This window comes from Aulostomus chinensis, chromosome 21 (genome assembly GCF_037954235.1).
Source record: "Aulostomus chinensis isolate RoL2024-O1b breed Wild chromosome 21, RoL_Achi_v1.0, whole genome shotgun sequence".
Taxonomy (NCBI): domain Eukaryota; kingdom Metazoa; phylum Chordata; class Actinopteri; order Syngnathiformes; family Aulostomidae; genus Aulostomus; species Aulostomus chinensis.
In genome coordinates, this window is record NC_141340.1 from 21,696,306 (window position 1) to 21,722,568 (window position 26,263).

The 26,263-nt window shown below is 42.9% G+C and overlaps 1 protein-coding gene across 1 annotated transcript in view; it reads left to right on the top strand.

Annotated features, from left to right (window-relative positions):
• LOC147242043 (uncharacterized) overlaps positions 1 to 26,263 on the top strand; it is a 51,572-nt gene that overhangs the window by 987 nt on the left and 24,322 nt on the right. The window contains exons 2-8 of the mRNA XM_086191961.1: positions 218 to 263; positions 1,400 to 1,453; positions 1,580 to 1,633; positions 1,723 to 1,776; positions 2,193 to 2,246; positions 2,411 to 2,464; positions 21,758 to 21,802. Coding sequence (XP_086048087.1) covers positions 261 to 263; positions 1,400 to 1,453; positions 1,580 to 1,633; positions 1,723 to 1,776; positions 2,193 to 2,246; positions 2,411 to 2,464; positions 21,758 to 21,802 — 318 coding nt within the window. The 5' untranslated portion in view covers positions 218 to 260. The remainder of the gene's footprint in view (positions 1 to 217; positions 264 to 1,399; positions 1,454 to 1,579; positions 1,634 to 1,722; positions 1,777 to 2,192; positions 2,247 to 2,410; positions 2,465 to 21,757; positions 21,803 to 26,263) is intronic.

Sequence of the window (26,263 nt, forward strand, 5' to 3'; positions counted from 1 at the left end):
AACATAACCTTTTGCAGCCCGTCACGTTGATTCCAGTGGAGTAGGTACAGTTAGTGTACTGGCCAAGCGCTTTCTGCTTCAAGTTCCTCCATCAGGGCACCTCTGCTATTGTCTTTATATTTTATGACGACAGGTTATTTCTGATGGCTATTCAGTGGAACAGTGTGCTCATGTTGGAACGGTGTGTCGAATGTGATCAAGTGTTTTGATGCTACAGGGTTTCCGGGGAAAGAAGGGGGCTGAAGGACCACCTGGAGTTGATGGTAAGCCTGTGAGTACTCACCAGTTTATTTACACCTTTCAGTCTGTCTGTGTCCATTGTTGCAATTTTGTATTAAAAGTATTTATGAAGAGTTTTGTATCACAGTCTGTGTGTACTTAGGTGTGGTAGAAAAAAGGACTTTTATTAAGGGTGAAAATTAAAAGTATTCAGTGTCAAGTACCACTTCATTTTGGGGAATTTCCAATTGAAAGTCTGAATTACTGAAGTTTGATGTCATAAAAGAACAATTTTTATGTAAATTATATCCTTTTATATTTTTAAACCAGTATTTCTACCTAAATATTTCCTCTGTACCTTTTCTGAGACTTCTTAAAAGTAAACACTTGACTCTGTCTGCAGTCTGACCACAGCAGCAAATCGCTGAGTCTCTCATGAATTCTGTGTAAGGAAAACAGACGTCTTGCTCAGATTATGGAGCTTTTTAAGAATGATATACAGGAAGCTCCCACTTAAGATCGCTCAGTTTAAATTTCTAGCACTTGTCTTTGGAAAGCAAGACTGTCCTTGTGAGCGCTCTTTGTTGTTTCAAGTCATTTACTGTCCAGTCTCATCACCACATAAACCCATCAGTACAGAAGTCATTCAGAGGGAGACGGCTGGACTGTGGAAAAGTAAGATGCTGGCTTGTGGACGGTCCAGCAGATCTCGGAGTGTCATGATTATTGACTGTTGTATCAGCAGAGCAGTACACAACCTGTCACTGAGCCTGTGAGCTGAGCTCAGGGCATTTATATACATATCTGTAAAGACAAATGGCCACACACTCTTACAAGTAAATCTCAGGTTGGCAGAACCTAATGTCATGTTTAATAAAGAAACAATTTCCTTTTCAGGTTTTGATATTAATCCACTTTGATACTAACACTTTGGCATAACAAATTACCTTTTTGAGAACTTTGAAATGTGGCTGTACACATTTGCTCTAAGTGCAGATTTTTTTTTTCACGTAATTGACAAAGCTGAGTACACACACAGATTGAGATACAATTCCACACACACATTTACAAATAATATTGATGCAATCAGAGCTCCCTACACCACATACGTCTGGACCAGTGAGTCTTTTGGGTACATTTTTTTCCTGATGGAAGTAGCAAATACTGTTTCTGTGTCCAGGGTGAAAATGGGGAACCTGGGCAAGCCGGACTTCCTGGGTTACCAGGGAAGAAGGTAACATCATCATCATCATCATCATCATCATCATCATCATCATCATCATCAAAAACAACAGAAGAGTTTTAAGGACCTTCATCACAACATCCATCTGTGACTAAATATTTGTCCATGACTGTGCAGGGTGAAGATGGTCCACCAGGACAAAGTGGGGCGTCTGGTCTAAAGGGTGCAAAGGTAAGACCATGAAGGAGCAGCTTTATGGATGTTGTACCTCATCAAAGCTGCTGCCAGCTCTGACAGAACCTGATTCTGAATCTGCCTAGGGAGACCCAGGGGGGCCAGGCTTGCAGGGAGAACCAGGACCACCGGGAACCAAGGTGAGATACTGATGCTATGATAGTGTTTATGAGATGAAAGTCCACCCACTGCTGTAATTAGCGTGTGACTACAGACCACAGGCAAAAACTGAACGGGCTACAGTTGTAAGATCGCTGAACTGTGTATTGCTCTTGCACAGCCAGTGAATCTCTGAGTTATTTATCCTTATTGGATCTGTTGGTGTTGTTTTCATAATGAATTCAAGGCAACATTCTTCTGCAAATCCCCCAGGGAAATAAACTGGGCACACACAGTTTTCGCCGTGGTCTGCTGCCTCCATGATCATTACAAGAACCAGTGCCTGACTTCATTTCTTCATGCTGCCCTCAACATTTAGAGGACCGACAGTCACCACACTGATCCTCCACTTCTGAAGCAGCTTGAATTTAATGTGATCGCTATGTTTCGTGTGCAGGGTCTTCCTGGTGAAAGAGGCCAGCCAGGACGTCCAGGAGAACCTGGGCCTACAGTAAGAGTCAGTTTTGTTCATCAGCTCGTTGTCTATTTTGAATAGTAAGATTGTGTGTGTGTGTGTGTGCGTGTGCGTGCGTGTGCGTGCGTGTGCGTGCGTGTGTGTGTGCTGGAAATGCTGAAAACAATAGATGTCCTCTCAGAGTGTTTGTTTCCCTCCAGGGGGAGCCAGGACAACCGGGCCTCGGTGGAGTGGTTGGACCACCAGGACAGAAGGTCAGTGTGAACTCTAGCTGTTAGAAACCTTCATTTCAGACTTATTTTCCAATTTGGGCAATATCATGTGATTGTTATAATTTGGCACACGCACGCACGCACGCGCACACACACACACACACACACACACACACACACACACAAGAGAGCAGATGGATGACACAAGCTCACAATGTTCGACTGGGATGAGATCAGGTGACTGTGGAGGACACAGTGGGTTCTGTGTTTCATGGTCATCGCACACAGGCACCGCCACTTCAGATGCATACAGTATTACACAAGTTCTCCCGTTCATCTAAGATGGAGTCGTGGATAACGTTCTGTGCTGGCGCTGAAGTCACTCGTTATACAAACCTGCTCAACAAATGTGTCAAAGTAACATACACTGATATGAGAAAATGTATTAAGTTAGAATTCCAAGGTTTACAGGTGAGACCACATTAGAGAGAGTCTTAAAAACTGCCACTGACAGTGTGAACAATCAGATGTGGGTACTGAAAAGTTCATGGTAGTTCACCACTTTGTTCAGGTGACAAAAAAATTGGGCATGTAGCTGAAAGTTTTTGAAAGAGTGATAAATAGGTGTGTAGTGGATGTACATACCTTCACCTTCAAGCAAACAACTGAGTAAATGCAGAGGATGTGAGAGAAAACTGCTGGAGTTGACACGGTAAATTTGAGTTGAATATGAAATTCTGGGCTATGAAGTTCCATGTTGGTCTTGAAACAGATGGTGTGTAAATGATTGACGTTACCTGGATGAGAGCGCAAAGATTAAGTGTCAGAATGTCAAATTAAGTCTTTATTCTCTGACATGCGCAGGCAGATAAATTAGCAGAAAGAGCTCAGCACAAGCACAGCCAATGGCTAACATAGTTTAGCTTGAGTTGCTAGCTGTGCCACGATAGAGTGCTTGTCTCTGACATTTAAGAATGCAGCTAAATTGAAGGCATTGCTGGTGTGGAGCTGCTGCCACAGACTTTCGTCCCTGTGCTCCTTCCTCTCCACCACCTTCCTCCTTTACTCTTGGGTGGCCTATCCTTGCGGACTCCTGTTAACTCACTGAAGCTAAAGCTAAGCACAACCCTGTGGCTGCATGGCACGCCATCTTTTGCTGAAGTAACGTGGCTCCTGACATCAGGGTAACCTTCCATGGATGAGGCAGAAACGGCATGTTGAAGGCAGAGCTTAAGATATTAAGCGGAAAAACAACCACTTTATGTTGGTGCAGTCCAGGTGACGTTCTACAGTCAGGCAGACATCAGCGCAGCTACACATTACAAGCCACCCCCCCACCTGTCCCAGAGCCTGCATCACCTGCATTCCTGTGGTAATTTAATGCCACTGCAAAGCTTCGACTGGGTGATTGACAGTTTTATCAGGATCCTCTCAAAGTAATGATTGAATAAATATTCAACTATCTGGGGGCAACCCTGGATGGTACAAAACAAAATAGTAGTAACAGTGGTAGTTTTTGTTCAACAGGGAGATAAAAAAAATGTCTAATGAGAAAAAAAATACATTTTAATACACAAATACGAACCTATTATAAATATTTCTCATTGAATACTGCCAGCTCTGTGCACAGGCCAGTGAACTTCCTTCACACAACTTCTTCAGAAAACAGGTCATGAAGATGTAATGTGCCAAGAATGAATCACCTTGAAACTCTGCAACATCTCTATTGACGCCTCCTGCCAGCAAGCTCAGTGAGACGCATGCTTGCCTCCACGCCTCAAACCTGAATATCCACCCTTTTATCTGTAAGAAACCTTGACTGGCTCTCACACGTTCTCCTCTGTGTCTACTTGTAAAAAGCAGAAAAGGTGGGATAATTGAACTCCCTGCCTCTGTGCATCAGTCATTTGCAACGTAACACACTGTGACAGATTGTAGTTGTGACGATGCTCCAGTTACTCATTGTTTGCAGTGTATCAGTATGATTGTAACACCAGGAGGAAGCTCATACATACATCGGTGTAAAATCACGTGGTGAATCTGAAAACACTCATTTCTGGCGGCTCGTTAAATTAACAGCGCTGCAGGAGCGCCGGCCACATACAGTGAAAAGAAACTTTCCCTGTGGTAACTTGAAAAGAGCAAGTGACTAAATAAAAGAGCACATCTGTGAGCGTGTGAGCACGCCCACCCGCTACAAGTGTCTGATGCTATTTTCAGGCTTCTCTCTACTTCTTTGAGCGTTCTAGCTGGCTGACTCGCAGCTACTCAGTAATTTGGGACTCTTCCTGTTATCATGAGATAGACTCTCTCCTGGAATCTGGAAGTGTTCAACACCAGCTGGAGGTTGGGGGGGGGGGGGGGCAGAGACTGTTTAAAACAATTGATGTCGCCTCTGGGTCTGGATTATAAAAGAAACCCTGCATTCTTCCTAACTGCCTGTAGGGGGAGACTTCAGCGGTTGTAAAAAGGAAATGACCCTGTGTCTTACTTAAGTCATTTAACATTATAAAATAATTATGTCCAAAATCACTTCATGTCTTCAGTGCTGCTTCAGTTCACAATATCTGACAGAACAACTGAGTTAAATAGAAAAAGAGACAATTAAGAAATGGAATTAAAGAACAGGAGTACCAGGATCTTACACTCTTGGTCTTTGAGAACAAAAAACTGATTTTAGAGGTCCAAAGAGCCTCTCCCTTCAACCTTCAACACACTGGTACTGTTGGAGTACTGTTACTGGTCCTGTGCTGCTGTCAGGTTGATCTAGGCTGGGCTCCCTAAAATGCAGTTTCCCCGCCAAAGTTCTCCCCTCAAATTTTGGGATGTCAGAAAGCTGCAACACACACATTCAGCACAGTGTGTACCCTCTCACTGCTGCGATGCTGTACACCACCATCCTCCACTCAGCTGCGATTTCCTGCTCTTTTTTTTAACGTTGAAAAATGAGGAGGGAAGAAGTCGGCGAGTTCTGGCTGTGTGCGTAACGGTGAGGATCAAGGAGTGATCACGTTGTGAAGTCACTTCCTCTCCCTCGCCAGTGTGCCTCGCCACAATCACGTCTGTAACACCACAGTTCAGTTGATAATGGTGAAACTAACAATCGAGGCATTTATCTACCAGCGCCACATTATCATAGAACCTCACACAATTAGATTGTGTCCATGATCCTCTGTAAAATAGAGGTTGTTTACAGGCATTGTTTTCAGCATCGGAGCTGAGGCGGCTTATGCTAATTCAGCAGCAGCTCATTTGGAGGAGGAGGGACTTGGTATTGTCTGTCATTATCATTATTATAGTATCTGTATCAGTTGTGGACGTCCTTGTCAGGCTGGAAAACTTAAAGTCGAGTTCAGGTTAATAGAATCATCGGTTTGTTAAGTTACACACAGCCACAGTCCAGATGTTAGTCATACAGTAGCTCGTGACGTTGGTGTCGGGGGGGGGGGGGCTGCTCTTTGTCATTATCTATGTATGTAATCATAATCTCTGCACTGTTTCAGTAGTGGAATTCCTAGAAATGTTGTAAAACTTCAGAACAGGGTGTGTGTATTCAGAACATAATCCCGTGGTGTGTAAACTCATGTTGTAGGAGCTCAGAGGATTGACACGCAGCAGCGGTTTGACTGCAGTCTGACGTCAGAATCTCAACACTGACTGACTGCCGTTTAATTTCATAGAGTTTGCAGCAGTGAGTTAAACACATTTACTCTGAATGTTATTCTTGGAATTTAATAATTCATAAATCAAAATTACATTATTTTGAGGAGCAAGGAACCAAAAATACGCCTCCCATATGTTTTTGAGCAAAACTGTGGCCCAGACGCTCTAATAACTCTTAAAGTATTCTCAACCTAAATGAGAAGCTAAACAATCAAGATCGTGATACCACCACGAAAAAGATTGGGTCATGATATGGTTATTAGAGGTAAGTAATGTATATTTGAATAGTGAAGTGAAGTAGTGTGTACTCCAGTAACCACTTCAGATCAAACAAGTATGCAGTACTTCAGTGATAGTCATTTTCATAAGGACAGGCATCTTTTTGTCAGAGGTGTAGCGCCACCTTTCTCTCGACCCAAGTTTTTTGTCTTCCCCTCTATAATATGCGCCTGCCTTTGTTTTTGTCTTCTCCTCTGCTTTTTTCTGGCTTTTGTAATTTATCGCTCTTTCCTTTCTCTCTGGAATCTCTGGTTGCCGTTGTCTCTCCCGGCCATTTACCCTTCAACTCTTGAGAATTCGCCGTCTCCAGTTTGTTCTTGTGCTCCTTTCGATCATTCCCCTTACTCCATCATCGTGTCTGACAACACTTTAAAACAAAGCATTAAATCAAACTTATCCAACGCTAATGCTAGGTTAACCAGCGTAACCTATTCCAGATAAGATGCAGTTTGATATTACCTCTCCAACGCTCCCGAAGTGCTTTGAGACTCTCTAAGCTGTTAAATATTTAATTTTGTTAATGGTGTCTGCAGGCTGCGATACAGTGCCTGTGATGCCACTCTGCTCTCTCTTATTCTTATGATATCTATACTTCTTGGCGTGAACGCTTGAGATCACAGGGAATAATTCTGAGATCAAAGTGAAAAATGTAATGATCAAAGTGAAGAACTTTGAGATTAGAGTTAACAACAGACAGCTGTTTTTTTTTTGGTAAAGAGTCACGTTTTGGCACGCTGGGTCCTCTACTGTACATGCTGGAGAAATTATGTGATATGCTTTTGGGGTTCTGCAGTGTTGCTTCCTCCATCTTTATACTACCTTCCCTTCCTAATGACCTTCATTAATCAATGAAATAATTTCTGTAGACATTAGATGGTGGCAACAAAGATTAGATATCAGATAAAAGTGTAAAGATATCAGTTTAAACCGCATGTTCAGACTTCCTTTCATTTCACTCTTCGATCATGTCATGTAAAACAAGCTCAGCTGATCTGGTGACTCTAGATTGGTCTCTAGATTGGAGAAGTTGCTCTTCTGTGCAACTGACTGTGTTGAAGTGGTGAGGCTTCAAAAACAGAATATATTCACGTGACATTGAAATGACAATTTTTTCAGCCACCATGTCAACCACTGGTAGGTCATTTGTACCATGGTGACTGGCGAGGTGCGACCAGTTTAATAAATCAGTGTGTTGATTTGTGGTCAAGCTAAAAACACGTTGGCTCTTTCTGCATTCTTGGGTCACAAGGAAGTAAAGCAGGAGGGAAAAATACCTTTTAGAGCTCAACACCTTTTTGTTAGTACTTGAAAAGGCAAAGTACAGTATCACCTTAGTGTAACACTCTTGTCTCACTCTTTCACCTCTGGACTCAAATGGATCTGACGTCCAGAGGTCTCTGCTTGTCTCAGACTGTTTCTGTTCAGCTGCTTCTGTTTTATGATAATGATATATTTTCCTCTGACCTGAATCTGTCCAGTCAGTAGCATTTTTAGAGCTTGTTTTTTTTCAGTGTCCTTTTGTGGCTGTTTTTGCGATTGGGAGTTTGCACATGTTGATGTATTCAGAACGTTCCTCTGTACTTCTGGTGGGACTTACAAGTCTTAATTGGCTCGCTGAGGTTGTGTGAGAATTGGTTGTATTTCAGTTAACTAAATTGGGTTTGGTCCTTCGGTAGCTGCAGCCGGTGGGGGACAGATTCTGAAGAACACCATTTCTGTGGGTTTCAGTTAATATATGTTAGACTTTGATTGGACTAAGATAAAAAACGTGGCCATGCAGCTTCATTACAAACTCTCAAAGACGCTCCAACTAATGAAGGAATCTGAAATCTGTGCTGCAGCTGATTGGTTGATGGGTGCATGTCATATTTTCTTATTTTCTTTTCTTTCTTTCTTGATTTAATTTTCATATAAAGGCACAACCCTACAATTCTCAATAATTTTTTCGTGTGTTATAAAATAGGGGGGGCGGCACGGTGGTGCAGTGGTTAGCGCTGTCGCCTCACAGCAAGAAGTTTCCGGGTTTGATTCCCGGCTCGGGCACAGGATCTTTCTGTGTGGAGTCTGCATGTTCTCCCTGTGCCTGTGTGGGTTCTCTCTGGTACTCCGGCTTCCTCCCACAGTCCAAAGACATCAATTGGGGACTAGGCTGATTGATACTCTAAATTGACCGTAGGTATGAATGTGAGTGTGAATGGTTGTTTGTCTATGTGTTGGCGCTGCGATGGACTGGTGACCTGTCCAGGGTGAACCCCGCCTCTTGCCTGTAGCCTCTGGGATAGGCTCCAGCCCCCCCGTGACCCTTAACAGGAATAAGCGGAAGACAATGGATGAATGGATGGATAAAATAGGGGCATACCATAACTGGAAAGTTTAAAACATTAAGAGTCCTCTTACACCTGAGTGGAGGGTTTTATATCTGCAAAAACATCCTTCAATGGATGGATCGGTCTTAAACGAGCTGAATGAATGTAATGAATAAGTCCAGGGGAAACTGTCCATGTTACATGAGGGCGGCACCCCCCCAGCAGAGGCTTGTTCCACAGCAGCCGATTTGCTTTCTATCATGCCATTGAATAAGCTTAGTTCTTTACCTAACCCTAACCTTCCTAATTCTAAGACTAACCCCTAACCTTGACCGAAGCCCTTCCCCTAACCCCTAAGACTTAGAATTAGGAATAGGAAACATGAGCTCCATAACAAGCCTATTCAGCATTGATAACTTTGGGTCAAGCAAATGAATCACAGCCTCTCATACCTACTAGGAGGTAGAGTAGGGCCCTACTAGACCATGTCTGTGGGACTACAGGGGTGTCAACAGAGCAATGGCAGCTGGCTGAGTTGACTTCCTGTAGTGTTCCTCGTCACAGCTGAGCTCGTTATGTTTCTTCCTGCCGTTATAAGTTTAGACCTCCTTACGCCAACGTCCGTGTTGATGTGTTGGACTCAAACCTGGACCTCTTTGTCCTCCAACCTGCAGGATCACTATTCACCAAAGCCAGGCTTTCCAACTGGGTTCTGCAAAGGCTGATGTTTCTCCAATAGGCCAGAGGCCACATTTCATGGAGCAGACAGAGAAATAAGACAGTATGCGTGAATGTTTCTATGTATGCATGCACAATTTACTCCTGCAGTGGACAGAAAGAGTGCACGTGTGACAGTAGAAGTTAGTCTCCAAGCCAATTATAGATGACTGCAAAAATGATGTACAGGACATTTGAAGGTACCCACAAAGTTGTTGGAGTTTCAGTCATTGCTGAAAATTGGCTCTGCGCTGAACTCAGTATTATCAGACAGGTTTTGTTGGTCTTGGTAATCTTCACCTTTATGATTTCTGAAGCATAAATGCCATTCTTCAGTCTCAGTGTGATGACAATTGTTGTCTCATGAAGCAACTTGTTAGCAACGTTTTGAAATCCGAAAGAGTCTGTAGAGCAAAACATTCAAATGTATTAGAATTTTATTTCAGGCACTTAACCGAAAAGGACTTTGATTTGAGGTAAAACAAAATATAAGAGCTCCTGTACCATGAACCGAATGTTGCAGATTGTCACGTTCTGTCACTCTCTGTTAGCTTCACGCTAAATCTGCCTGGCTGGTTCTTGAGTCACGAAGAAGTGATGCAGGAGGAATTAAAATCTTATCAGCTCAAGACACCCATTTGTGAGTACTTGAACCAGAAAATACACTTTTTGGGTGAATTATCACTTTAATGGGTTCTACCTTGTCCCATGCAACACTTCTCTACCAAGTCTGATGTAAACCGGCCCGATGGTTCTGGTGTGATACTGCCAACCGACAAACAAACGGGGTAATAAGTGTATATTAGAGTGACCTGACTGCCAGATGGTGAACTTATCAACATTTGGAACAAGATGGTCTTGACCTGACCTGGGTTGCTTCACAGATGCTGCAACACCAACAAACAGACAAAATGTCTTTCTACAACAAAGTCAAGGAACATTAAGCATCCTAATGATTAACTGGAATCAGCCTGCATGTAATAGAACCCAGCAATGTCTGCTGCTAGAATGACTAATTACCTCCAGAGTGCAATCAAAGGTTCTTACCAAGATTGTCTTTAGGCTAAAGACTTGTTAGGTAAGAATAACGAATGTAGCTGTTGGCTGGTTGAATAATGTCAGCTGGGATAGGCCCTAGACCCCCCCCCCCCCCCCCCCCAAGACCCTTAACCTTAATGGATAAGCAGTATAGAAAATGGACTCTCATACACACACACACACACACACACACACATGCATATATATACACACACACATGCATACAGTATGTATACATACATATAAATACATACACTCTCACTTTTCTAACCCAGGATTTCCATGTTTTGACAAAACTGACCAACATTTTGGCTTCACTTCAAGTATTTTGTCCGCATGTTAGTTTTTCTCAAATATTTGTTGAAGTCAGACAAACACATTTATTTTGTAGTGTATAAATACACCAGAGGTGAGCAGAAGTCCAACAAGGTTTCAATTCACCTTTCGTACAGGAGATAAACCAAGCGGTGCACTTGCATCCTTTGGTGAGGTAAATGTCTGAGACACAACCTCACAAGACCTCGTGGAGGTTTAAATCTTCTCACTGTGACTGTGATGTTATAATTTTTTCATTTTTAAAAATAGTTTGCAGACTCTTATATCACCTTGTGTTATATCTTTACTTCAAGAAAAAAATAATGTTAAAAAGATCAGTTTGGACCACTGGCTGGCTCACGTGGTCGGACCGTTGACGACAGTGAGTTCATCACTAATAGAGATTGCAGTGACCTGAGGAGTTCATATTCTGCATTCTTTAATGCAACATTTTTTACCAGAACTGAAATTATGATATTGGGTGCTACGGTGCAACTGGGTAGTTGTTGGACTTGCATAACATAAAAACTGTTTATGCAGTCACTGAGATATTTCTGACAGGAGTGGGCTTCACGAGCTGAGCTTTTTACTCATGTCACAAATCCAGGCTCCAACCTTGCCATTAGTGTGGTATTTTTAGCCGATCCAGTGACACGGCTGTAGGAATGTCAATGCATGGGTTTGTCTGCTGACCGAATCCTGAGGACTGGGCATCCCTTGGCTGTCGCTCTGGCACCACCATGAGGTCAACATGTGTGTAACTTTTTAAGTTGAAACCAGAACGAGAAATCCACTGCTCAAAAAAATAAAGGGGCTCCTGGACAGCCTGTGATGCGATGTGGCGGCAGTGGATCCAACACATGATGTCCCAGAGATGAACTCAGGTCCGTGGAACAGGCAGGCCAGTCAATAGCGGCAATGCCTTCATCATCCAGGAACTGCCGACCCGCTCCAGCCGCACGAGGCCGGCAGTGATGGAAAAGTTCATTTTCTACATGAACGAGTTCAAAGTTCAGTTGACAGATTTTAAAATCAACTAGTTCAGTTCAAAGTTAGCCAGAAAGGATGAGGGGAGGGAAAAGGTCTGTGGCTACCACCTGCTACCCATTTGTAGGGGTTGTCTTGCCAACTGCCTCTCTTTCCACCTGCTGACTGGCCATTTGCACAACAGCAGGTGAAACTGCTTCTCAATCATTATCGAGTCCGAGCTGGACAGGTTGACCTCCAGGAAGTGAGATTGAGCTGGAGTTACTCCCTGATGATTACGTGTCCCTTTATTTGTTTGAGCTGTGTCTCTCCCAAAAAGTTTACTAAGTACTAGTAAAGACAAAAAAGACAAATCGTGACTTAAACATTTAAGGATTCTACTTATTTTATTATTAAAGTATATCAAGGTCAAAGGTCAATGTTCCTTTATTGGTACCCAAGGGAAAATTTATATGCAGACAAGAGATTCAGCAGTTGACCATTAAAACAGATCATCACAAATGCATTAAAACAGAACAAGGTTAAAACAGGACATCGCAGCAATTAAACAAGAGAAACAGGCTTCAGTCCACGACCAGTGCCATAACGCCAAAAATTACAGCACCAATCATCTTTGTTCAACTAACTTTTAATTAATTCAGTTAATTCATTTTAATTGTTATATATCTTATCCTGCCATCAGATTGTTTTCAGTTTAACTTTAGGGAGAGCCTGGGCCAAGTTAACAAACATCCATAACGAGAGATCATCCTAATTCTGAAACGAGCCAATAAAATCTCCTCCACCAAGTTTCCCAGCCAGATCCAAGAGGTCCAAGGTTAAGTAGAATAAAGTAGAGCAACTAACTGTGGTTCACCATACTGTATGTGAGGTTATCGTGAGATTCTCACATTTTACATGAGGTACTGTCAAGAACAAAGCTCCTCACACCAAGACAGCAAGCAGAGGTGCAGCTCAGGTGCTTCAGCCTGTGGGAGGGAGGCTCTCCAGCAGGAGTCAGCAGCCAGGATTTATAAAGCAACATTTTCAGTTTATTTCAGTCAGTCAGACCTTGTCTTCATTGAAATTTGTCTGTGTCTCCATGTGTTTTTGAACATTTGTATTAATTTTTCAGCAAATCTCACGCTAGTTTTTATGACAAAGATGAGGAACATTGCAGGAACATAGGCTGCATAATGGTTTTCGAAGCAGTAGAGCGGTCACTTCCTGCTAAGAGCAGCAGCTGTGAATCAAAGCAGCAGAATTCTCTTTGAGTTGTGTGGGAGGATGAACCCATATATTTTTAACTCTACTTGCTAGAGACATTTCTTTGATATAGTTTTGTGCTCACTATATTCTCACAATTTATTAATTTATTGAGATGATCTAAAGATGTTCACATGAATTAATGGCAATTTTACATGAGGCAGAATGATTAGAGATTAATCAGATGTTAATCAGATGTTAAGCAGCTGAGCGGGGCTCATCGCAGTCTTTGACCTCGTTAGATCTGCAGTGTTACGAGAGGCCTCTTAAAATGGCCGACATAAAAGAGCACAGCAGCACAACACGGATCCTCATCACTTTTGGCTTTTGTCCGGTACAAAAGTTATTAATTGGATCAATATCTGCAGAACTCTATTCTTTAGAACTCCGCTCTTTTATATAAATGTATTTCCTTTATCTTGTTTAAATGGGTATTATGCAAGTAATTGTAAGTATAAATCTGTGTACATGAATACTTCTGATTCGGTGCATAAGGGTCTGGTGTTATATCTCGCTGAAGTACTGTCTTCTTTAGGTTTTGTGCTACTTATCATTTATAGTAAGTTTTAAATTATTGTTTTTATTAATTTAAATTGCTAGTAACTCTATAGATATTATTATATAATATTTAAAGTATTTTCAGCCTTTTTATTCTCACACTTTGAGGTATGTTAATATTTTACTGCAGGACTGTGAGAATATAGCTTGTATAAATGGATATTGATATTAATGTCTTAGATTTACATCGTCTTAAAAAAGTTCATACTTACAGTACAGTAATCCCACAAAATTTATATTTCTCACACTTTGAAATATATAAATATTGTGGGATTACTGTACTGTAAGTATGAACTTTTTTAAGACGATGTAAATCTAAGACATTAATATCAATATCCATTTATACAAGCTATATTCTCACAGTCCTGCAGTAAAATATTAACATACCTGAAGAAACTACAAAAAATATCTTAGCTGCACTTTGTGTTTGTGCTAATTATTAACTGATGCTAACAGACTGAAAACATCAGTGTGGTGTCACTCTAAGCATGTTAGCATGTCGTAGCATGTGGCTTGAAGTACATGCATGTGGATGACTAATCAGGGGATTATTATGGATGTTTCCTGAAACCAAATGTTGATCTGAAAATCCTGCTGTTCAAGCCCAGTGTGACACACAGAACATGTGGAGCGCTTCCTGCACATTAGCTTTCAGTGTGGTCACTGGCTGAGGAACCAGCGCCCCTGAATTTAACGAAACCTTAACCTCAGTTTACTGTAGCTTGCATATGACTGGAACTTTCAGTCACGTGAAATAAATGTGTCACAGTCCTGTGAAGCAAGTGAGCAGGATCATCTTTGTTGCTTATTATCAGGCAGTTGTCGACAGAAGTAGTGAGCCTCCCGTGCTGCATCACACCTGGTCCTCCTCTGTAAGTACACATAGCACCACTGCCTCCAGTATTACGTCTTTGGTGAGATGTTTTAGGCTTTGAAACAGAAATTTGTGTCTGCATTCTGGTCTTTTAAAAAGCCAATTAACATTATCAAGTGTAAAGAAATAGCTGGATGCCTCAAATAAGCAAACGAGTCAAAAAGGAGTCGTTGTGGGTTTAACTGGGGGAATATTTTTAACTCCCGTGCTTGTAATTTTGGAGCATGTTCTTCATCCCTTTCACGAGGCTTGTAAGTTACACTTTGCTGTGTATTATGTAAACCTCTGAATCCTCAGTTGTTCACCACAGGGACAGATGTACGGAGCCCCCCCCAGGGTCATGTGGTCCACACTGATGTGGTAAACACAAACTGAGCACTTGCTGTAGACTAGAGAAGTGTCAGGAGAGAATGTCTTCATCCAAGCCTGTATGAGGCTACATGAATTACAGGTACAGTCTAAATTAGTTTTTTCTTTTCTGGCCAAATACAGGGAAGATGTTTCAAATGCTGACCCGGTCTCATCATGCGTGTGTGGATTTCAGGGGCTGCTATGTGGTGCGATGGCACAAGTTTTCATCCCAACTTCTAAGGGATTTCAACCAGTCCGATAGAGTTGAACTGGTTCATTGGAGGTGTCAAAGACCTCCAGAGTTGATGCTGAGTTGGCACGCAGGGACATGGGTTACATTAACACAGCAGCCCCCCACCCCCCACCCCCTTATGTGATCTGACTGTTGACACACTGTGACAGCGTGAACAACACAAATCACTTTCATATGTGGTTCTACATCCCGATGCAGATCTGATGTTGACATCTGTGGCCTCCATGTCCCTGTTTATGTCCGTGTGACATCATGTTTTTCTGTGCACGCGGGTCACTACAGTCACTACACTGCCAGAGGAGGCAGCAGGGCCGGTCACATCCGTCCAGGCATCCCATCATCTCCAGACGTTTTTGCTGGCCGTCGTCTGTTTGATGCGTCTTCTTCCATCAGTCATGATAGATATGGAGGATAGAAACGCTGGCCCCTTGGAGGAAACTTCAATGACTTGAATCTGTTATAAAATATGAGTCCTGAGGATGAGAGGCTAAAAATGCAAAAGTGCATACAAGCGAGGAAGCACCGACATTAAGAAAACACCAGCTTCAGGACATGAAAACACACACGAGTGTGACTGAAATGAAAAAAAGAATCCTTTATAAATAGTATCAGATTATGTAGTTATTTGCCAGAAACTCCCAAGGAAATTGAAATAATTTTTTCACAACTTGTTATCCCTTAGGCCAAATCCAAACAAACAAGATGGCAAACATTAAAGAAACTCAAATTCACACACACACACACACACACGCACGCACACACACACACACACACACACACACACACACACACACACAGAATAAGAATTACCACCACCAGCCAGTGCAGTTGCAGCTCAGCTCCTCTGTAATAATCTGTCTGTGAAAGGCAATTGGCTTTGCTGCAACAAGTGACAAGACGTGCAAGAGAGAAAAGAAGGAACGTTTATCATCAGGACCACATGATAAATAGCAGCTTTACAAAAATAGATAACTGAAAGGCATCAGTGTGTCACAATCAGTCGTTATCATGTACACCGGAACTGTCATGAACCCCACCCAGACGTGCAAGAACAACAACACGCTAGCAGAACACGCTTGGCTCAGCCAAGTGGCTCGCTAACTCCTCCTGTGCTCTGTGGGGATGAAGGAGGGGACGCTGCTCCTCGTCGGGGCAAACTAAAGCTGGAACCGATGGGGGTTGTGCAGAGAAAGGATGGCGAGGATCTTCCTCTACTTGTGTGTTGTAGGTCAGATCAAATTATGCTGTACTCACATGAACAGCTTAGCATGACGATTAAAAACAAGGTTGAGCCGACTGTTGCGTCACAGCTCTGGAAGCAGGTGCCCTGTGCTGTCAAGAAGTTTGCTTTGAGAGGACTTCAGCACTGGGAAGTCTGAGTCATTTAAGACCGGATGATCAGTCTGACCACAGGAACCACCTTGGAGTAGTTCTAGCTCTTGGGCTCCCTCTGCTGGTTGAAAGACAACTGGTGGATGTGAAAGCCAGATGTTGTCAGCACCTGGACCCCTCCTAAAGACCAACACAGGTTTGATTGTTTTGTCACCCAGGCTTTGCAGGCTCTCCGGGAACATTTCCTTCCCACAGTCTAAGGTAGCAGCTAATAACATCCGTCAGCTCATCAGTGTCAGCACAGGACTTCTCAAACACGCAGGCTCATGACGGACTCCAGTGGGGAGGCTGACCCACCAGGAGGGTGCAGTGAATGAGCTTCATGAGCGGTGATCAGAACTGTCCAACACTATAGCCTCTAATAGAGACAAATGTTGTTGTGTCTGCTTGAGCATGGGATGTACTGTGATAGCGTCTTAGCGTCCATTAATATACTGTGGACAGAATTTCAAGGAATTCATTAAAGGATGTAAGCGTCTTGTGAAAAATGGAAGTCGTTATTCTTTAGTTTGTCTCCGGGACAGCACGTAAACGTCATCACTGCATCAGCTATTAGACATTTTATCAAAATTAGGGATGGAATAAAGGAGTGTTTGCTAAAACATGTTGGATTTTTTTGACCGCCATGATCTAATATTGCATTCTTGAGTTGGGGTGAAATTTTTCATTTACAAGGTTGAGGTGAGTCCGTGAACTCACTGTGACCTTTGACTACTTACATCAAGCCAGTACATCCTTGAGTCCAATTTGGAGAAATTCCCTCTCAGAGTAGCTGGGATGTTGAGTTTACTTCTACAACAATACTACAATGATGGCTACACCAGAGGAGCTCCTCGTGCTGACCGAGTGGCTTCAAGTTCAGACTTGCATATTTACAGAAAACTGTGATGTGTCCATGTCTCTAACCTCACGTTTTCATGTCTAAAACCTGCTTATAACTTGTAACTTCAGATAATTGGCAACACATCAATCTTGTTTTCCACCCACATAAACAGAATTTTAAGGGATTTATACATCAGACCATGAATGCAGTGTTAAAGTAAAGTTTCTATTCATTCATCATCACAACATTTGATGGGGGCGCTTGTGAGACAGGTGACCCTGCATACTCATGACCTTTCAGACTTCAATGTGTCATCATATCAGAGGTAAGGACTTGGTTTTTAGACAGAAGAAATCCTAACAAGCAGATTTCCACCTGTGTCATTGGAACATGATTTACTTAATAATCTCCTGCTCATACCACATTTTCAGCAGTAATTTTATCACATCAGAGTATGAAAGGTCAGTTCTAGTACTCCTACCAGATCCAGCAGGGAGCGAAGGGGCATCATGGGAAACGAAAGCTCTGCGGGCCCGTATGAGCGGCTCCTGGCTGGTTCTCTGTGAATCAGCTCACTGAGGGCCTTCAACTGTAGCACCGCTCATTTAGTGAGGTGATTTATCATAATGATTATGGAGGCACATGAAGCTCATCCTGACACACTGACCCTGCACCCTCACACACAGGCAGAGGACAGCTATTTATAACTGCAGGGTGCACGCATGCTTCCTGCAGGAGAGTGACATCATTTGAGGTTAGAAGTAAATCAGCCACGCCTGCCCTCGCTGACAGTTGGCTCTTACTTTAAGTCTAGAGGAAGGCTGTCCCTCAGCAGCTTGCTAAATGTTCTATACAACATCAGAGCCTTAAGGGGGAGGTTCATTTTGTTTTTAATTTCTTGTAGTTTTGTGTTTTCGCTGGAGCCATTTTCACTAACAAAGACACAGGAATAAACCTACACTTCATCTGACTAGTGTATTTTGCTTTCAAAGTACTTACACGTTTGAGCTCGTTAAATGTTATTTTTCTCCCCCCTCATCACTTCTATGTGATTCCAGTCTGCCTTGTATCTTTAGCTTGAAGCTAAAGGTGATGAACACCAACAAAAATGCCGAAAACACCAGTTTACAAACTCTGGCACATGGTCTGCTTCATCCAGGTGCATGCTCAGTAATCCACAAACACTTTGGGAGCTCGTTCATGTTGGCTAGCAAGGAGGCCAAAACCATCACACTGTCTCCTCGCAATGGAAGTTTAGAGAAACTCTACAAGGTGTAAAAAGTGGTGTGCTATTAATACATAACCCTTCCCATGAGTTCATGGGAAGGGTTCTGACACAAAATATTCATTTTAGTTTCTAGAGTGCCTGAATGATGTCAGGGAGGTCCTGGTTTCTGAGCATGTCTGAGCATCGTGGACAGACATGCAGGACATTGTCCCACCAGTAGCAGCTTCACTAGTCACGAGTGTTGAGCTCCTGTTCTTTTCTCGAATGATTCATTGTGTTTTCCTGAAGACCGACTTGTTGGTGTGGATCATCAGCCCTCCTCCTGATTTCTGATAACTGCAGCACATTTGAACTCTTTCTCCACAGATGATGAGTTTCTCTGTCAATTATAGTTCAACAACAAAAAATAAAGATATGTGGATTAAAAACAGGCAGAAATGTAAAAAGAAGCCCCTAGAATAATTGTTTTTGATGACACACATCTATCTCTGTAGGGATCCAACAGGCTGAGCCTGAAAAAGTGACCTTTTACTTTGACATGTCCTGTCCACAGGTACAGTAAATGTCCCTATTAATAATCTAGACCCCAAACATGGGGAAGTAGCCCCCCAGGCTTGAAACAAACTCAGCTATCCTGTAACCAAAGAGAGATCCAGACCTGTTCATAACCTTCAGCGTAACATAGCAACCAAATGTCCAGTCGTGAGAATGTGAAAAGGTGGACCAGTCTTCAGATATGCTAGTTTGAGGGGGGCCAAGCAGCACTCCAGCATGCTGGGGGCTCCTCCCAGGAAATCGGACCACAACTCACTGCTCACCCTATCTTTTGCTTTATTAAAGCATCACTCATAAAAGTCTCTGGTTATGTGCGCTTGTATTGTTCTTTTCGCTGCCTTCATCTTTTATTGATATCTATTTCCAACTCGACTTCATCACAGTGGAGTGGAGCTTAAATATATCAAGCAGCCTCAGTCTCTGGAGCCTTTAACAATATGTTGCAGCTGGGTAGTTGCATGAATGCAGGCTGTCACACTGGCCTCAGTGCACTGGTCGAGTGTCTCTTGTTCTGCACATCCAAAGATTTATGTCTTCTTGTCATTTATTGGGCTGTGGTGGGCGTCTTGGCTGTATAATTATGAGGTCTGCTGTTCCTGTGGTTTTATGTGCGTAGTGTGGGGAGACACTTCAAAAGCAAACAGACTGTGGAGAGCTAATTCAGCTGTTTCCTCTCTGCCAACGTGCAGATCTTTGCTTAAAATATATGTAGGTGGGACCTGGTCGGCCCCGTGTCTGCAGAGGGCAGAGTGTTTTATACCTTTGGTGTCAGCAGCTCGGCTGGAGCAGGCAGCTCAGGGATGAGTTCAGGTTAAGATCCGGTGAAGATTTAGGTCAAAAGGAGTGGACTGTTCTTTTTATGAACTTTTGAAAGGAGAGTTTAGCATCACGCTGAGCCGAGGTTGAGGCTGCATGCTAACACTGATGTGGTTTTATGTAACACCAGCTGCAGCATCTGAGTGACAAATTAACACGGCTCTTTTCTTATACTCTCCAGTAAGTTCATTTAGCGCCCTTGAGCACCAAAGCCTGTGCTAGCGCATAGATTTTTGAAGCCATCAATGTTACCTACTGTATGTCGGGTTCAATTAAGCTAATGATTTCATCATATTCTGACTGTGCTAATGAATTACATTTGCTGGTTGTGGGTGTTCTGAAGCAGGTGTCCGTCAGTGCAGCAGCAGTCGGTCGCTATCCTCGTCACAGGTCACATCATATCTAAATACACTTGTGCAGCACACTGAGTCTACACAACATTGAGTAAAACACTCGACAAAGTAAAGATTTGTATCATCGTACAAATTGTGGTACAGAACCAACATGAAGTCAGAAGTACTGCTGTGAATGATTGATGTATCAGTGCCAGTACGCACGAGCCTGAGAGCTCATGCTTCTCCTACAGCTTGATCAGAGACAGTCGCCCCTGGAGAAAAGAGTCAGTTTGTGGCTAAGGGATCATTTTATTGGTGCACATTCTACGGAAGCCTTTATGAGGACACTTCTACATTATGTTTGATGGGTTTCTTATACATTTGTAGTTTGAAATTTCAGTGTATGACACACACATAACTCATAGCAGTACGCACTTGCGGAGTTGGGGTGCTGGTGCTTCTCACATATGGAAGTGCAGAGAGGAAACCGCCTTGTAGGTTTTGGTATCTTACAGCTGGTTAAAACTTTATTGATTTGCTCTGTTGTGGCAGAGCTCATGTTTATTGGTGACTGTTATTTTTTAACAAGCTTTTGTCTCATTGGCTCGTGTGTGACCACAGAACTCTGATACTCTGCTGTCTTTGTAACGTTTTTTGAATGTGTAATGTGACACAGAAACAGCTGACTGAGCCTACATGAAGGAGCTAAGATTAAATCTCGCTGTACTCAGCCGACTGCAGCACGTCCACACGAGCAGAACATGTTTTGGATCAGAGACAAACAGCACTAACATGTTGGGCGGTAGATAAGAATGCAGATATTCTAAGACATCAACTTATATTATCTTATAACTTCTATTCCTGCATTCATGCAACACCACCCTGTCGCCCTGAACATTCGCCTACAGTACTGCTGGTCGGAAGACAACTGCTCTGCCACTTTTTAGCTCTTTTGAGTTGGAGGGGGTTTCCATATTGGTTTACCCCGCCCCCCTTCCTTTGGGTAGATCTGAACACTGCCGTCCTACTTTAGTGTTGACCAAAACTACCACAAATGGCATCTGTCCCATCACACACTAATTGTGTGTTCTTGATTCGAATGAACTGCAGCAAGCAAGATTTATGGGTTAGCGAAGAAGCTCATTGCCATGGTAACCTAACATGCGGAGACCAGGTAAGGAGACGAGAGGCCATATTGAGGTCTCTGTTATTAAAGTACAGCACACTGATGAATCAGTGCTTTAAGAAAATGGTGAATTTGTTTCTACATTGGCTTACAGTCGATTCCGTACAAATACATTTGACAACTGATTCATTTAATGTAAAAACAGACATTTACCAGACGATCTAATCATATATTTACGATTATATTCATGATGAATCATTTTCATTTCAAGTGTAACATTTTTGAGCCAATTGGAATTCAATGTTCAATTCTCCACTGTTTGGTTTTCCTCCTCAGTACATCATGCTGTGAATTCTTCTAATCCTACCAAGTGTAAACAGGAATATTTGACTAAATGAGGATAATCAGATACTATAAAGAAATCACAAGCACGCAGCAGCTTGAAAGCCTCTGATTTGAGTGTTGTGTCCTCAGGGAGATCCCGGGCTGGCTGGTGGTGCTGGAGCTCATGGAACCCCGGTGAGTCAACGCGTGGTTGCTTTATTATCTCAGAAACCTGCATGAAGCTATTTCTCAATCCTAATGTGGGGGTGTGTCTGTTGAATGTCTGAGGTACTGCAGGGTTGCAGTTTAAACACAGTAAATACAGCAGTATTTAGAATACTTGGCAAAATCTGTGCTGTACAAGTTATAATACACAACACCCTGATGAATGCAGAGACTAGTTATAAAATCTCATTTCCATTAACTCAGCATTCTCTGGATCAAACAAGCAACTGGTTTTTAAGAGCACCCATAAAGATTTGAAGGAAAGAGTAATTAGCACATAAACACGAGAGCTCATTTTCATCCTGCTTTTACACCCCACCGCGTGCTCGTAAAGCCAATGACCACATGCGCACAAACACAACCTCACGGCCACATGTGGACGTGAACACACTCCGAGACAAGATGGGCAGGGCTGCTTTCTGAAGCAGTGAATGACCGTGAAAAAATTATGAATATGGTTGGTTTACTAGGGTTTATTACACATCACAATATTACAGCTGTGACAGGGCAGCTGCCAGTCTGCTGAGACCTACCAGGGTAGACAAGCGCACACACACAAACACGTCACCATCCTTATGGACTTGGACTTCATTGCAGGTTGACTGTTGGTGACACTGACGCTGGGAGAGGGGGATCTTCTCATGTCTGATAGGTCACCAGATGAAACTGAGTTTGAAGAGACGCATGTGAACTCATTAGTCTGACTCAAAGTTAGACCAACATCCCAAGATCACGTGGCTGTGGATCAACCTCAGCATGGTTCACTTCTGCCCAAACTGGCCAACAAGGTGTTTTACTTGGAAGTCAAACATCCCTCACTCAGGGAAGGTATCATGACGGCGGGTGAAGACAGCACGTTGCTGCACAGATGAGGACAATCACTGACCCTTTTTCCACCGAACAAGTCAAACTATATGAATTCTAATTACCTTGCAAGGTTTGTGTGCATACCCCAAAATGCCAAAGTTGAGGCACTCAAACATTCAACCAACCCAATGACATTCATTACAGCTACTCAAAATGGAGTTTGTTGTTTAACCAGTGTATCATGTGGTGCTGGCTGTCTTCTTTGTTCATCATGGATCCCTAGAGAATATGAGAGAGCTCCAGAATCAGTTGATGAATGTTTATTGATGACCGAGCAGGAAAATTTCAGCCTGAAGAGGCATGTGAGTGGTCCTATCATCCAAGCATCCTGTGTTCTAGTATGTTCTCAGTCAGTGGTAGTCGTACATCATCACCTGGCACACGATCAGCATTCCGATTGGCGGTTACATGAAACTACTTTAAGAAAGTTGAGGGTTTTGAAATGTTTGTGGTGGAGTTTCAAGTGTGTTGCAGAGAACTTACGCCATGCAACTGAGTTTCACCAAAGTTTCATGCAACTGGATTCACATGGAAGTGTCTGAGTGTAAAGCCTGCCTAAGGAGAGATTAAGTCAAGATGAATTATGGGAAATCAATTCAAATATATGATGAAACGTATTTGAAGTGTGGCCCATGCCAGGGCTTAAAAGTCAGGAAAAGTTGGCTTCTGCTGCTTCTATTTTTGTCATTTATTCTATACGTTCATTTCCCCCCGAGTTGTCAGCGTTATGGAACTACTGCTGGAGTCATCTTTTTAGGTTGAAGTTAAAACACAGTGAAACTCTTCCTCCTCCTTTTCCTCCTCCTCTCAAAGAGCTGTTTTCACTCTTGTTCCTCTACTTTGATGTTCGAGCTTCACTTAGCAACCCATGTATGCAATTTGATACTATCACCATCACGCATGCATAAATCATTTTTGATTATTGCCTAAAGCTAACAGACGGCACTCAGGATAAAATCCTGGACTCTCCTGCAAAGTCCTGCTATATCCAAAATGTAGCACGTCATTTAAAAAAAACAAAAAAACAAGTCTAAACTACCCTTGTTAGTGCAAAATAATGAGGACCAAAATGTAAAAGTATACCTTATAAATCATATCTATTTATGTATAGAATAAAGGTAAGGCTGCTCTCTCTGTCTCTGTCTCTGTCTCTGTCTCTGTCTCTCTCTCTCTGTCTCTCTCTCTCTCTCTCTCTCTCTCTCTCTCTCTCGCACTTGCTCTCTCTCGCTCTCTCTCTGGTGGTCAAGGCAGATGGCCGCCACTGTCACTAAGTAGGCTACTTGCTCAAGAGATAGTTGTTTGTGAATTACAAATGGACTTTACTCAGTGGGCAGAAGGTGTTTAGATTAGTTCACTCCGTTGTGAGAATTAAGACAAGAAATTGAGCATAACAGCGTCGCACTCTCAGGCCTGTGCATGTGCCTGATCATATGATTTGCACCATTATCCTCATAACCCACTGATGACTGACTAAGTTCCAGTCTCAGAGCCTCTTCACCTGCCTCTAAATGAATGTGTATTGTCATCTAGAGATGTTAAACCACTTTGACTGATTTACTTTGACTCGCTAGCTTAACAGCGACTTGCTGCTGGTAGCCCTGCAGAATGGACTATTTTTTCTCTCCTGCTATCAGCTTGTATCCGTCTTCTGCCCTTTTTCTGAAGTAGTGAGGGACGTTTCATTGCACAGGAACCTTATGGGAGGGGAATGAGCGTTCCAGGTAGTAGTCAGACCCTCAGGTTTGACCTTGGATACGGAGTGGGACAGTTGCGCCCACCGTAATCGGGCATTATCCCTGATGTGTGCTTGGTGCCATCTGTGATTCATTTCCATCAAAAACTCTCATGTTGCAGGAATTAGAGTGACAGAGTGTGAGCTGAAGTTTGGGCGATCCCTCTTCTACCTTCACAAACATGTTCACTTTTCAAACACCGGCAATGTACATTGATGATTCCCTCAGCAGGACAATCAGTCAAGCAAATGTGCAAAGGGAACTGCACGCTGCTTGTGGACTTGATGTGTTTGTCTGTGGTTCTACTGTGAGGGGAATTCTGTTGTATATCATTCAGTGAGAAAGACTAAAATAATTTAAAAAAAACACATGAAAAACAAAACACAGTTGAATTGTACATTTATGCATCCTAAATGTTCACACTTAAACCTCCAGTCTGTAAGTTGCAGCCTGGTAAACTCATAACTGTCACACCCCAAACCACACGCTCACACTTTATAGGAGGCAGAGTGTAATGACAAACACATAAAGATGCCGACGCACACACATGCAGCTGTTTCTCCTCATTATTGTGTTGCTCTTTGAACGCGAGCGTCCACACATCCTTGCTGGGTGCAGGATATTTGTCTTTGTTGTTTCCCCACAGTAGCAAGCAGCAGCAGCATCTCCCAGCCAGGTCTGCCACCCTCATCACTCTCATGCTTGTGTGCGACAGGCACAAATACTGTGGTAACGACCGTCTACCCCCTGCACTCCAGTAGGTTTGATTATCATGTATAATACCGAATGAATCAGAATCAGAAGAAGACAACACCACCCACTTTCTCTGGGCTGACACATGCAGAAGGGAAGGTTACAATTGGGCGGTCCAAGCTCACGCTAACCACTGAGTTCAGTTCTCTGTGGCACCACCTCGGCTGCGTCTGGCATCCGTACGGACAAAATAGGCCAAATACCGTGGTCATGCTGCTCATGTAATTTCAAAATGTCATCGAACCGCATGCACGCCGGGGCAACAGAGCAGTCATGCTCAGTAGTTTTAACTCACCATCATTGTCTGCCGTCCTCCTCCTCCGCTCTGCCCTCGCCTCACCTCATGGTGAAGGTGCGATGTGTCTCCATGACCACGACCTGCTGCAGATAGATCAAATATCCCCAGCCACAGATATGAAGGTGCATTAGTCAGAAATGAAGGCAGATGTCATGCAGGGCCAGCTTCACACTTGAGTTAAAATATCTGTTATCACTCTAACAGATGCTCATGTTTTCAGCAGCAAAGCTGGTGCGTCTCATGTTTCGACCATAAATTCATCACTGATCCCTAAATTGTAATTCATTTTTAAAGCTCACTGTGAGTCACGTCAAATCAAACACTGAAATCTCGACAATGAATCCACATCTACTTCCTCCTTCATCTGTCAAATCAAATATAAGTAACATTGTGCACAGATGACGAACAGAGGGAGAAAGACAGTAGACAGGAAGTTGTCTTGATGTTGTGCCTGATGTTATCGACGTTGGTGGAAAACCACCTTGTCTGTCACCTGCTGATAGTCAGATCTGATCTGATGTGTTTAAACAGCAAAAACACACACAGAAAACTTCTTTGTTGAGACATCATAAATGCAGGATTGGATCCTCGGTATTTTGATCCTTCAATATGACCTGCATGTTAAAGAACCTTTAACCATTCCTGAATCATAAGCTGACAGCTGCGGGGACAAGACACCACCTGAAGTGCTACTTCAAATACAAAGTGTATTTTGCCTCTCAAATACTTACAAGTAGATGCCGCCAGCTTGTGAAGACAAGCCCAGCGCTAACTTCTAAC